This window comes from Lactuca serriola, chromosome 2, assembly GCF_051521515.1.
Source record: "Lactuca serriola cultivar US96UC23 chromosome 2, Lser_US96UC23_V15, whole genome shotgun sequence".
Lineage (NCBI taxonomy): Eukaryota > Viridiplantae > Streptophyta > Magnoliopsida > Asterales > Asteraceae > Lactuca > Lactuca serriola.
Genome location: NC_136409.1, coordinates 102,708,533 through 102,723,822, shown reverse-complemented (window position 1 = coordinate 102,723,822; position 15,290 = coordinate 102,708,533). Strand labels below are relative to the sequence as shown.

General features: G+C 29.5%; 1 protein-coding gene and 1 pseudogene across 1 annotated transcript; both read right to left on the bottom strand.

The window, feature by feature from the left end:
- Positions 1-5,518: 5,518 nt before the first annotated feature.
- Positions 5,519-7,440, bottom strand: LOC145089431 (zinc finger BED domain-containing protein RICESLEEPER 1-like). Its single transcript, XM_079027871.1, has 4 exons — positions 7,192-7,440; positions 6,433-6,851; positions 6,206-6,343; positions 5,519-6,128 (listed from the first exon to the last, which is right to left on the bottom strand). Exons 1-4 carry the CDS (start codon positions 7,438-7,440, stop codon positions 5,519-5,521), a joined length of 1,416 nt encoding a protein of 471 aa, XP_078883997.1.
- Positions 7,441-8,371: 931 nt separating this feature from the next.
- On the bottom strand, positions 8,372-9,973 carry LOC145086569 (malonyl-coenzyme A:anthocyanin 3-O-glucoside-6''-O-malonyltransferase pseudogene; annotated as a pseudogene).
- Between the last annotated feature and the right edge of the window lie 5,317 nt (positions 9,974-15,290).

The window sequence follows — 15,290 nt, the reverse complement described above, 5'->3', positions numbered from 1 at the left end:
GAAACTAAAATTTGAAAATAAGTAATGTATAAATAATAAATTTAGAATGAATTTATAAGTAAATTTTGAAATCTAGGCCAAAAGTATAAATTTTGGATCAAATTTGCAATAAAATTCAAAATATGGGCCAAAAAAGGTAAATTCTGAAAGTGGATGAGCTGTTAACCGGGTTAAAGGATCAAATTGAATACAATTACTGATATTCATGATTTAATCGGAAGAAAAATATATGGTTTAACTATAAAACCAAGATATAGAGACTTTATAATAGATTTTCTTTTATAATACCATAACTTTGCAATTTACATTGTGTGCTCATGATAGTTAAGTAAAACTGGATTTTTGAAATAACAAAGAGCTTCTAGCTTAGCGGTATCTGATGTTGCAAGTCTCGCAATGGACATATGTAGAATTTAGGAGTAGTTGAAGAATAGATTAGATTTACCGTTTAAAAAAAAAATTAAAACTAAAATTTTGGAATGTAAAGACTATTGAAAAACATGTTGAAGAAATACAAATATTTATAAATATAATAGGATATTCAGGGAGTATGAAAAACTTTAATGGTTTTTCAAACATATTAATTTAAACGAATGCAAGGAGTGTTACATTTACATACATATAAAATGAAATATATGGATGGTATAGTAACAAAATGCACGGGGGATGCGATTGAAAATGATTAAAAAATGAACCTTTATTATGATGCATAAATAAGTAAAAATAAAACAAAACTTGGTAAAAATAACAAAGGATGTCCAGTATTACATATGAAATCAACTTGCAAGTTTCAAAATACTATAATATATACTAGGTGTGAGACTCGTGTATTACACGGGTTGATTAAAAAAGTTAAATATAAGGTGTAGATATTAAGTATTTTTTAAAATAAAATTTTGAAGTAAATATAAATGAAATGATGAATAAGTAATTCAATCTATACTAATAAATAATTATTATCATGTTTTAAATAATCATGTTTAATATGAATGTGTAAAAAATTAAGTATTTTTGGAAGTAAACTTTGAAAATAAAAACAATAAATAGAATAAATCACAAGGACCATTTATGTAATTTGTCTTAATTAATGTTTACTAATAAACTAATTAATATAAATTAATAAATGAAATTCATTAATATATTACTAAAAATAAAAATTCACAAATGTAAGGTTTACTATATATATATATATATATATATATATATATATATATATATATATATATTAATTCACATTAATTATTATGAGGTAACAATTAATAGGTGGACGATTAATAAAAATGAAAAAAATACAAAAATGACAAGTGTAAAAAAAATAATTTTAAAATTATAAGAAAATGAAATATGTCAAATTCATTAAGAAGTTGACATTTGACAAAATTATCTTTATTTATTAGGATAGATTAATTAATTTATAAAAACATATGGTTTAACTATAAGACCAAGATATAGAGACTTTATAATAGATTTTTATTTATAATAACAACATAACTTTGCAATTTACATTGTGCGCTGATGATAGTTAAGTAAAACTGGATTTTTGAAAAAACAAAGGGCTTCTAGTTTAGCGGTATCTGATATTGCAAGTCTCGCAATGGACATATGTAGAATTTAGGAGTAGTTGAATAATAGATTAGATTTGTCGTTTAAAAAAAAATTAAAACTGAATTTTTGGAATGTAAAGACGTATTGAAAAACATGCTGAAGAAATACAAATATTTATAAATATACTAGGATATTCAAGGAGCAAGAAAAACTTTAATGGTTTTTCAAACATATTAATTTAAACGAATGCAAGGAGTGTTACATTTACATATATATAAAATGAAATATATGGATGGTATAGTAACAAAATGCACGGGGGATGTGATTGAAAATGATTAAAAATGAACCTTTATTATGATGCATAAATAAGTAAAAATAAAACAAAACTTAGTAAAAATAACAAAGGATGTCGAGTATTACATATGAAATCAACTTGCAAGTTTCAAAAATACTATAATATATACTAGGTGTGAGACCTGTGTATTACACAGGTTGATTAAAAAAGTTAAATATAAGGTATAGATATTAAGTATTTTTTAAAATAAAATTTTGAAGTAAATATAAATGAAATGATGAATAAGTAATTCAATCTATACTATAAATAATTATTATGATGTTTTAAATAATCATGTTGAATATGAATGTGTAAAAAATTAAGTATTTTTTGAAGTAAACTTTGAAAATAAAAACAATAAATAGAATAAATCACAAGGACCATTTATGTAATTTGTCTTAATTAATCTTTACTAATAAACTAATTAATATAAATTAATAAATGGAATTCATTAATATATTACTAAAAATAAAAATTCACAAATGTAAGGTTTACTGTATATATTAATTCACATTAATTATTATGAGGTAACATTTAATAGGTGGACGATTAATAAAAATGAAAAAAAATACAAAAATGACAAGTGTAAAAAAAAATAATTTTAAAATTATAAGAAAATGACATATGTCAAATTCATTAAGAAGTTGACATTTAACAAAATTATCTTTATTTATTAGGATAGATTAATTAATTTATAAAAACATATGGTTTAACTATAAGACCAAGATATAGAGACTTTATAATAGATTTTCATTTATAATAACAACATAACTTTGCAATTTACATTGTGTGCTGATGATAGTTAAGTAAAACTGGATTTTTGAAATAACAAAGGGCTTCTAGCTTAGCGGTATCTGATGTTGCAAGTCTCGCAATGGACATATGTAGAATTTAGGAGTAGTTGAAGAATAGATTAGATTTACCGTTTAAAAAAAAATTAAAACTAAATTTTTGGAATGTAAAGACTATTGAAAAACATGTTGAAGAAATACAAATATTTATAAATATAATAGGATATTCAGGGAGTATGAAAAACTTTAATGGTTTTTCAAACATATTAATTTAAACGAATGCAAGGAGTGTTACATTTACATACATATAAAATGAAATATATTGAAGGTATAGTAACAAAATGCACGGGGGATGCGATTGAAAATGATTAAAAAATGAACCTTTATTATGATGCATAAATAAGTAAAAATAAAACAAAACTTGGTAAAAATAACAAAGGATGTCCAGTATTACATATGAAATCAACTTGCAAGTTTCAAAATACTATAATATATACTAGGTGTGAGACGTATGTATTACTCGGGTTGATTAAAAAAGTTAAATATAAGGTGTAGACATTAAGTATATTTTAAAGTAAAATTTTGAAGTAAATATAAATGAAACGATGATTAAGGAATTCAATCTATACTAATAAATAATTATTATCATGTTTTAAATAATCATGTTGAATATGAATGTGTAAAAAATTAAGTATTTTTTGAAGTAAACTTTGGAAATAAAAACAATAAATAGAATAAATCACAAGGACCATTTATGTAATTTGTCTTAGTTAATCTTTACTAATAAAACTAATTAATATAAATTAATAAATGGAATTCATTAATATATTAATAAAATTAAAAATTCACAAATGTAAGCTTTACTATATACATTAATTCACATTAATTATTATGAGGTGACATTTAATAGGTGGACGATTAATAAAAATGAAAAAAATACAAAAATGACAAGTGTAAAAATAATAATTTTAAAATTATAATAAAATGACATGTGTAAAATTATCTTTATTTATTAGGATATATTAATTAATTTATAAAAACATACATTTCGAAAATCAACTTGGAAGTTTCAAAATACTGTAAAATATATTAATTAATTTATAAAAAAACATACATTTCGGATATCGGATATCTGAGTATCTATCTGAATGTTTTTTAAATCACTATCCGAATCTGAATCTGAAAAAACGGATATGTGTTCGGATTTTGGTTCCCCAATCTGTTATTGTCTGTTAAATTTTTGAGAATTAGTTCCACAGGATATTTACGAGTCTTATTCAATTCCAGTCAAGAATAAATAGAAAACTGTAGGCCTTAATGACAATTTGATGGCGTAAACAAATGATCGATCCCTTTCTACTGGTTTAACAGTTTCCATTTGGCTTTGCTTTTGTTTAAAATATGCATATATAGTTTTTAGATTTAACTTTGAGTTTTCTTTTATTGTATTTGGGTTTGGCTGAGGGTAACAAATTGGTCGCTGAAAAAAAAAACTGTAGCATGGTTGCCAGCATTATTGATAGCAAAGAGAAAGATGTTGGAAACTTGGAATCACTATAATTGGTAATTAAGTTTTAAACCACTATCATTATCATTTGGAAAATACTTTTTAAATGTATTCTACCTTGGTACAAAACTCCACGTTACAGTGGAACCGTCTTTTTGCCTCCTTTGTATACAAAGAATCATATTTTTAGGGGTGAGTATGGTGCGGGTTGGTGCGGTTTTATGGGAAAACCGAACCGCAAACCACATGGTGCGGTTTTTACATTCTTAAAACCGTTGGGTACGGTTTTTTAATGGTTCGGTTTTGCGGTTTTTAAATGCGGTTTCGGTTTGTATCGGTGCGGTTCCGGTTTTAAACAGTGTCTAGCATTTGGTGCAGTTTTTTTTATGTTTAATGGTGTAGTATTTTTGAAACATTGAAAACTAAAAACCATGTGCATTTAAGCTTGTATGGTATGACTTTTTTTTTTTTTTTTTTTTTTTTTCATTTTTGAAACCATTAATTTTGGCCCAAAACAAAAGTATGTAAACAAAATTTGTAACTGGCTTAAAAAACAATAATACAATCATAACTACTCTCACAAACTAATAAATTAATAACTGAACTTTGGTTGAATTTGAACTTATTATTATCTTGTAAGACATATTCCATTAGTAAGTTTGACTAATGTCCTAATGATATGCAATTCCTTTTGCAGCCCACATAGTCTTAAACAAACACAAAGTACAAACGAAGATGATTCCCACTAAACTTGTTTTTATCACCAAAGAAAAAGCTAAATTCAAATTATCATAAAAATCCATCGAATGTCTTTTTTCATTTTCCACGTGAAGCTTGATCATCTTAAATCATAAATATGAAAAAACAAAACATAAAAAAGTTAAGGCAAAAAGGCAAACAAAAAACCATGATAACCAAAAAAAATATGGCAAAACATGATATGTTACTTACGTGCTAGCATGTCAATCCATATCTTTTTGAACATCATTGGAAGATTTTTTTCGTTTTGAAAGTGTATCTACATAGAAAAATATAACGATATTAGTATGTATTTGAAATATGAAGTTAAAACTGAAAGCATACGGATTACGGAGAAAAAGTTTACCGATTTCTATAGTCGCCAACTTCTCATTCAGTTCGTCTATTTGTTTACTCGACATAGTACCAATTAGCTCAAGATCTGCCGGTGTAGACTGTAGCCAATCTTGTGTACATATTAAGGATTCAGCGGTCTCAGTGTTAAGCGAACTTCTATACTTATCTATCACATGACCACCGGTACTAAATGCCGACTCTGATGCAACCGTGGAGATTAGCATTGCCAAAACATGTCTAGCTAGTTTAGACAATATAGGAAATTTGACTGCGTTTGCTTTCCACCACCCCAAAATCAAAATTATCGTCTCTTTTTTCTTTTCCATCTGCTAAATATATATCCACTTCACTCTTCATCTCTTGATTTGCACTATCAAACTTGTCAAACTCGATCTCCAAGTCAATAGTTGCGTCACCAAAACTACTTGACATGTCACTAGAAACACCAACTTGTTTGTTTTGTACTTTATTTTTCTCTAATTTATCTTTATAGTGGTTAAACAATTCTTGAAGAGTCTTCTCTACCTTTTCTAATATTTGTTTGCCCTTCTCATAATTTTTACCATAAATTGTTTCAATACAAAAACGGATATATTGAAGTTTGAAGCGTGGATCTAAGACAACGGCAACATACAACAAAAAGTTCATGTGATCAATGTCTTCCCAATATTTATCAAATTTGGTTTTCATTGACGTTGCCATATTTTTCTTTTTTTCATCCATACTCAAGCCCATTCGAGTGATTGTGGCTTGCATTTTCACAAACTCAGAAAAAAATGTATTCAATGTTACATACTTTGTACCAGATATCTTGGTTGTAACATCCGAAAATATTTTCAAGTACTCAATCATATTCCTATATTAAATACAAATAACAATATATAAGTAACCAAATAATTATTAAAAACAAGAACTTTAAAAAGTGAATCATACCTTGCTGTCTCCCAATCAGATTCACTCGGAGCACCAATGACTTTAACTGTTCTTTTCCTTTTTCTTGTGCTCCCTTCACAATCATCAGTGACTTCACTTCGAAAATGAGCTCCATAATTTGAATCTATCATGTAAAGCCTATTGAGAAAATAAAGTACACAATGGATATTAGTTTTGTTAGTTAAAGAAACAAAATAATATAAAAAAAAAATAATAGACAAATATACCTGTCAAAGGCTTGTTCATACTTCACTATTGTTTCCAACATTAAATATGTTGAATTCCATCTGGTATCAACATCCATGCATGGTTTTTGTTTACATTCAATAGTTGCACGAGCAACACAATCTTTAAATGTTTTATATCTAGTCGGTGACGATCTCACATACGTCACGGCGCCTCGAATTCTAGTAATAGAATCAAATTCTTCTTCCAAGCCATCTCGAACCACGAGATTGATGATATGTGCACAACAACGTAGGTGCAAATATTGACAACCCAAAATATCGTTTGGTCCTTTTAACATCCTCCTTAAAAACCGGATAGCTCCATCATTAGAAGATGCATTATCCACCGTGACGGTAAACACATTATTAATGCCCCACTCTCTTATGTATTCATATACAAGACTCCCAATGGTTTCACCCTATGGTTCTCTATTGGACAAAAATTAAGGATCTTTTTTTTGTAAAACCCAGTCATCGTCGATCCAGTGTGTCGTAAGGCACATATAATTATAATTCTGAACTGATGACCAAGTGCCGGTGGTTAGACACACTGTTTGGCCTTTAAGCATGTCTTTTACCTTTAATGCCTCTTCTTCATAAATGGATAAACAATCCCGAGCTACAATTCATGTTGATACAAACTTGAAGTTTGTATTCAATTCCCAAACAAACTCCTTGAAACCCTCGTCATCGACCACACTAAATGGTCGATTGTCTCTTCAAATCAGGCTTTTTATAAAGAGGGGAGTTCTTACATACATTTGTTAAGTGACTGAGCAATGCTGAAGTACCATTTCTAGTATTAGATGACATTAATGTACCACAATATTTGCATTTTGTTTTCTTCGCGCCTTCTACTTTTGGAAAATGATCCCCAACAATGAATATTTTCCTATTTGTAGGCGTATTTTCTTTTCCCTTGTCAACTTTATCTGCCATTGATTCTTCAACTGTAACAGGTTTTTGGTTATTCGTATCTAAATCAATTATAGGTTCATCACTAGACATTGCTACTTGTTAGTCCCAAACTAAAAAAAACGAAAACCAATATTAAACATATTGCATTGAAATAGAATGCCACCAACAAAAAAACAAACACATTGCATTAAAACATATATTTATTAACAAAAATTAAACAAATAGCATTGAAACAAAACAGAGTGATAACATTGCTAACTTATACCATGTGATTCAGTTACCGCTTATTGCAAAAAACTAAAAACACATACAACTTATTACGTTTCACTAATTACATTGACAAATTTAACACATTGATCTGAAAAAAAAAAAATCATCAAAAAAAAATTAAAAACATTGCATTGAAACAAAAAGAAGCAAATCACTAGCCACTGCTATTTTCTACTATCTAATTCAAAGGATGACAAATTTTCATCAACAAAAGTCACTATATAAAATTCAGAAAAAATACATTGAATGATAAAGGGTTAAGATGGAGACTTTGAGTGCAAGCCACAACAATTCAACAAAGAGTTAGGTTTCATCAATAGATTAGTGAAATAAAAAAAAAGAACCTGTAGACTATGATGAAGCTATGACTATTGTTGGAGTTTAGAGTTGTGATGGAGAATCGTCGGAGGCTGGGACTGATGTTGCAATATGCACACTTGCACAGAGACTATTATGACTTTTGTAACAGAAGCCGTAAGGGGAGAAGGTAAAAACTAAAAAAAGTAAAAATGGTGGAGATTGACCGATTGGGCTTGTGCGGCCGTCATATGGAGCCCTGGAGGTAAATCAAATTACTTTTTCAATACGGGGAATATAGCTATTGATTAAAATATGGGTTTAAAGAAAGCAACGTCAAAATCAAAAACTCAAAGTCAACCAAACGCATAACAAATACAAATAGTAGCAACCTTCCAAGTTAAAAAAATAAGTTAGGAATCAAACGCGCAAATTACTCAAACCATAGAGACCGTTCGTTTAATTTACTCCATACATATGCACATTTTCAATGTTGATAAGAACAACCAAGAAAGCTACATTTTATTGATAACATATAGAACTTACACATGCCTACCCATGAGCAGACAAATAACTGTTGTACGTGTTGATAGATCCACATAAGAAATATTTTAACAAAAGACTCTTGCTCACTGTAATGTGCCATCCAATTCTCTAAAGATGGAAAGTAACACATCCATTTGTTTTGCAGGAAGAGACACCCCAATTTCAATATCAGCATCTGACTCTTTTGAAGCATTAACAGAAATCGAACTATGGTAATCCAGAGATATTGTCTCATGTCTTTTTGGCTTACCCCATCCAAACTCCAAATCGTAGAACTTAATCTTTGGTGATCCCGACACATTAAACCCTGGCACTGGCAAAAAGGCTGTCTTAATCACCCTCTCCCCATCTACAATCACTCCATTCTTTTTCTTTAGTGTGTCGCTTAAAGCCTTTGTAAATAATTCGAAAGCAGTAAGAAATCCATTGTTGCCTGCTAAGATGGTGCTTTTTATTTTGGATGTGGGAGATGCCCCTACACAGTTACCAAAATAAGTTTGAGGAACAGGTGGATCGAGGCGGGTCCTCCAATCCACCATACAATTAAACCTTTCTACGTCATCCTCTCCCTTCCTTTCTCCAATATGAACGTGTGATTTGGCTATGCAATGCCATATATACGCACATACCACCGAAAAAGATGATACGTATTCCTGTTTTGGCAGTTGAGTGGATAACCAGTTCTTTAGCCCACTGATGCGTGCTTTGGTCAAGACAATGGTGGCACGAACTTTATCTGTAGGGCTAACAAGGTGAGGAGGCTGGTATTCCATATTAATAGCTGGAAGCCCGGGTATATTTAAGGAGATTTCATCTAAGGAGCTCGGGTATTGAATCACTCTTTCATAAAAAGGTAAAGATCCACTAGCTAAGAAAAACTCATCTGTACCATGTTTAGCAATCGAGCTCCAAGCCTTGAGGAAATTATACCTTGTGTTCGCATCACAAAGGGAGTGGTGGTTGGTGATCCCAATAGAGAAGCCTGAGTTAGGAAAAAGTGTAACTTGAACAGAAAAAACGGGGATAATAAGGTAATCGGATACTTGTTCTACACGTCCCAATAGAGGTACAAGCGGATAAAACGTGTCACACTTACGAGGATGATTTCCTGTAAGATCATTGAAATCAAGAGTACACTCGACAAAGCTAACTGCAACAGAGTCGCCTTGTACATGACGGATTTGTGGTTTTTTGTCAACACTTGCATTAGGAAACAGAATTATGTTGCCTGCAAATGGGAAGAAGTGTTGAAGAGTGATTGATAATGAATTTTTGAGGTTTGGGACAATTGTTTCCGAGAAATGTTGTTTAGAGTGGGTGGATTCATAAAAGAAAACCTGGTGGACCGGGAAGTAGGATAGCCAAATCATGTCCAAGAAAGTAAGCGGGAGAGACCTCTCCCCAACGGTGCCAGGAGGCGGAGATACTCGGCTATTCTCAAGAACAGTCAGCATACTAGTTCTGGCGTTTGTTTGAATTGGTGGGTTTGGATTATGCAGATGTTTCCGTTTGATGAAAATTTATAACCATGACAACGATGACTTTATTTTTTTTAATAGAAAATAACATAACTCGTGAGCTTATTTTTTTAATAGAAAATAATCATTACAAAATTTGGATAATCTGGATTTTGATCTCAAATAGTAGTGGACCGATTTATAAGGATCTCAAATAGTAGGTGGACCCATTTATACGGATCTCAAATAGTAGGTGGATCGATTTACGTTATTATTTTTCACAAATAAGGATCAAAATTATAAGGTTTCTTTAAAACTAGTTATTTTTATATTTATATTTTATTATTTTGTTGTAATCTTATTGTATTTTTAGTTGAATATTGTTTTATTATTATTAGTAGTTGACCCGAGCAAAGCGGCAACGACGATTAATTTATTCCTCGAAAACATGTTTCAAAAAACACGTAATGTATTGGTTGATTCAAGGTTAATCTTTTGAAATAGTATTTGTGTTTATTAGATATGCATTTTAGTGTATTGATTGTTTTTGTTTGTGTTATGTGTGTTTTCTTTTCGGTTGGATCCGTTGTACCAAAATATGAGATCAAAGATATACTTTTCTATCGTGTATGGTAATGTTATCCACGCAAAGTATTGATGGTGAATAGTTTTAAGACATGTCACATTCAAGAAAACACACTGAACGTAAATTTTTATTGGATGGTTTTACATTAGTTGGATGTGTAATTCTAGCATATTGATGGAAAGTGAGAAATTTAAAAAAAGATATTTGTCGGAATTGTGTTTTAATATATTAATCATTTATATGTTTGTTGTATGTGTATCGTTTGCTTTTTGATAGATTTAGAAAATAATCTAGACCATTTATGGAATGTTTGGTTCGCTTTGTAAAGATTTGACGATTTATAACATGTCAAAGAAATATGAATTTTAAAATATGTAAAGACAAAGGAATTAAAATGTGTCAAACGGCTGTCGGGAAATGTAGTGAAATTAAAATTATTTTGTATATTTTTTGTTTTGTAATCATATCAAAATAAGGTTTTTAACTATCTGTTTTTCACCAAAATATTTTATGACTATGGTTAGTTATAAATAAATCAATATACACCGGTATATACAAAATCAATGAACACATAACAAATTACAAAAATAATTATACAAATATACATTATAAAATTGAAAAAAAAAAAGTTACAATGATGAGAAACAAATGAACTATTTTACTCACAAGTCACAACACATATACCAATATGGTTATACGCTAAATTCGCTGGTGACCGGATAACGAAAACAATAATTATCAAGTTTCATAGTTATTTAGAATCTAAATCTACAAATCTATGTCAACTACATGAGCAATAAAACCATAAATTGCATTGCCATTTAGACTAAATGACTTTTTTATTCATGTATTATAAAAAATCACAATATTCATAAATATTAACGGTAGAGAAGCTAGAAGAAAAAGGAAAGAAATGATAGGTAACCGGTTGGTATCTTGATTGTTGAATTAACGTGTCTAAGGTCCTAATTAAATTGGTATAATGTTGATGAATAAAAATAGAGTCCTTTTTAGGTTGTCTTCATAGCCAGTAAATGGTTTGGATTATCAAAGGAGAGAGATAAATAATCTATTAATATATTATGTTGGCATTCGAAGGTTGTGATATGTCGAAGGTCTAGTAGTTGTTTGTAATATCGAATGTTTTGATGTATTTTATTTTAAGGACTTATTTTTAGTTTTAAAGTTTAAGTGTATAGAGTCCTTATATTTTTTGTGTTGTCAATTTTTCATATATATATATATATATATATATATATATATATATATATATATATATATATATATATATATATATATATATATATATATATATATATATATGAAGGATACTTGTTAGATGTTAAGAACTTTTTCTGAGCTTGTAAAAGTTTGTTCTCTCTTTCAACCTCTTGTATTCAAACTGAAGCAATAACACCGTGTAAATCAGATTATATTTACATTCTGTGTGTTCAAATCATTTAATACTCTGATTATGTTTCTTTACTCGATTCAATTGACTCTTCAATTGGTATCAGAGTATGAATCATATTGTTTTTTATCTGATTTTCACTTGTTTCAAAAGTATTTTGAATCTCGTACTTAGATTCAAAAGTTTCCGCAATTTTGTAACTGAAAATCTTTGTAGATCTTCAGTTTTGATTGATTTTGCACTTCAATTGACTAATCAAGTGTTTGTGCTTCAGTTTTTTTTTTATTCATCTCATTATTCTTAATTTTCTCAAGCTTTTTACTAAAATTTGTCCGTACATCTATGGCGAATTTTAACATGAACACGATGACATCGTATTCTCATCTCCTTAGGTCATCTACAAAGATCCCAATGCTGATTCCAGCATATTATGATCAATGGGCTGATAGAATGGAAGATTACTTAAATTGCATAAATGAAGAGCTATGAAAATGCATTACTGATGATGTAACTCCACCTCCTTCTGTTGAAAGCATGGGTACTTCTTCATCAACTTCAAGTGTTACTGAACAATCTGAAAGGTTGCAGAAGTATGAGAAGAAATGCATGAGAGAACTTCGCGGTGCTCTTCCTCCTATGGTGTACAATCATGTTCACACATGGAAAACTTTAAAAGAGATTTCGAATACATTGAAGGAAAAGTACTAGGGGAGCGAGAAGACCAAAATTAGCCCTGTCAAACAATGTCTAATTGAATTAAGAGAATTCAAGCAGAAAGATGGAGAAACGAGTGAAATGTAATACGATCGTCTGAACGAGCTAATCTACAAGTGCACAAGGTATGGAATCAAAATTACTAACATGGAATACAATATTACTTTCGTTATGGGTGTTCACAAAGAGTGGAGGAGTGTGAGTTTGATGATTAAGACACAACATGGTTTCGATTTTTCTACCTTGAATGATGTTTACAACCAGCTAAAAACTCATGAAGCAGAAGTAACTGAAATGGTAGAAGAGTCAAGGATCAATCTGGGTGGTCCTTTAGCTTTGGTATCGAAGGTCACCGGTAGAGAAATTGAGAAGGAAGTTTCTGAGAACGAAGGTTCAGATGAAGAAGGTCTTATTATCGACTCGGATGATGAAGCTATTACTTTTTACTCCAACAACAAGGTGATGAAGTTCTACAAGAAGCCGTTTAATGCGAAAATGAATGTTGGATTAGTGTCTAAGTCCATAACTATTTTGGTATGTACTTGACCCGATGGTGCATGGTCCTTTTGGGTTGCCTTCACCAAAGCAATTTGATAGGATGAATTATAGAGAGAAAGGATTAAATATGATTTATTAATATATTATGAGAATAATATATTAAAGGAGAAATCATATTGTTTAATTAATATTAGTCAAGAATTAACAAGAATTAAGTTTGTGGCTAAAAGAGATTAATTAAACTTAAGGGACGAATTGTAATTATAAGATTATTACAATTGGGCCATGGATTGCCTTATATTATAAGGTTAAACGAATTCTATGGGGAAACCCATTAGAAATCGTCCAAGGCCTTTAAGGAAAGGAGTCCATGGGTTGCTTAGGGCTTAAGCATCCAAATTAGGGTTTCCTTGTAAGATAACCCTAATAGCCTCACTATATATAGAACCCTTATGCTCCAAAAACGTGAAAAGAAAAACTTGTTCTCTAGGGTTTCCACACGTTTTTGAGAGCCTCCTTCTCTTCTCCTCTTCATCCTCTTGCTCTTGGTGTTTGTGAACCATTAGAGGAGTGACATTTGTGACTCTAAGCTTTCTAAAGTCATTACAAGAAGGATTTAAGATTGTTATTGCTACATAACAATCAAGGTATGATCTAAACCCTAATTTATATGTTATATTGATTATCATATTCTAGATCTAGGGTTTATAGTCTTGGATAAATTGCATGTACAATAGAGAAACCTAGATCCAAACATTAGGGTTTGTATGAGCACATAAGATGTTCTTATGACCAAAACCCATCAGTGGTATCAGAGCCTTGATTGGTTTCTATTGTATTGATGCATTATGTAGCTAAAAATCGAATTTTGGCTTTCTGTTTGACCTAACTCGGCGAGCCAGCCCTACTCGGCGAGTTCCAGAGTGTGACTCGACGAGTCAGAGCGTCAGACAGAGGAAACTTCAGATTTTGTTGCTGTTTTGCTTAAGGATTATTACCATATTTGTTTTAAACCTATAAAATACGAATTTTATTGTTTCTTAATGAATATCCTTGCCAAAACACAAGATAATTACCAATTGATTAGATAATAACTTCCTTATATGATAAATATTGGATTATTTGTATTAATTGGGTAACTTATTTTGCAAGAAATTGAATTAGGTCAAATATAGATAATGATGAAATTAATTGTTTAATTTATATTATTTGTTATATGATCCTTGTGTTATGAAAAGTTTCATATTTTCCTCTTTAGGTTTTATAGTTTAAATTTGAACTCAAAAGTTTAATTTTGAAATTTAAATAGTTGAAACCCTAATGTTTTGAAAAGGTTTCAAAACTTGCCCTCAAGTTTTGGAATTTAAATTTTGATTAAAAGTTTAATTTTGATGTATTTTTAAATTCTAAACCTAAATGTTTTGAAATGTTTCAAAACTTGCCCTCAAGTTTTGGAATTTAAAAGTTGATTAAAAGTTTAATTTAGGAATGTTAAATTCTAAAACCCTAGTATTGTTTTGAAAAGTTCAAATCACACCCTTATGGTTTTATTAATTAATTAAGGTGTATAATTAAAAGAGGTTTAATAAATCCATAAAGGTTTAGGTTTACAATTTAGTTGAATTAAAAGTATAATTGTTAAATTTGACCTCCTAGTATTTTAAAAGTTAAAATACACCCTATAATATATACAACATTAAAAGTCTAACATATATATATATATATATATATATATATATATATATATATAATGTTAGACTTTTAATGTTGTATATATTATAGGGTGTATTTTAACTTTTAAAATACTAGGAGGTCAAATCCATTGACTAACTCTTTTAAGCTCCTATTCTAGATTGTTAATACATAATGTGATAAGATTACAATTGATGTTTTGTAGGATCGAAGAAAAGAGAGGAAGCTTAAGGGAAGAAGTGAGCAGAATCTAACCGTGAAGAAATAGATTTCGATCGCATTACTTGAAGATTAGATTCTTGATCTACTACTTAGAGTTAGAATTAGATTGCTAAGAAATATGTATTAGCATAGTTTTTCAATGAATAGCATAGTCTAACATTATATATATATATATATATATATATATATATATATATATATATATATATTTATGAATAAAAGTCAGTCTTACCGTTAGTAGGCCTCA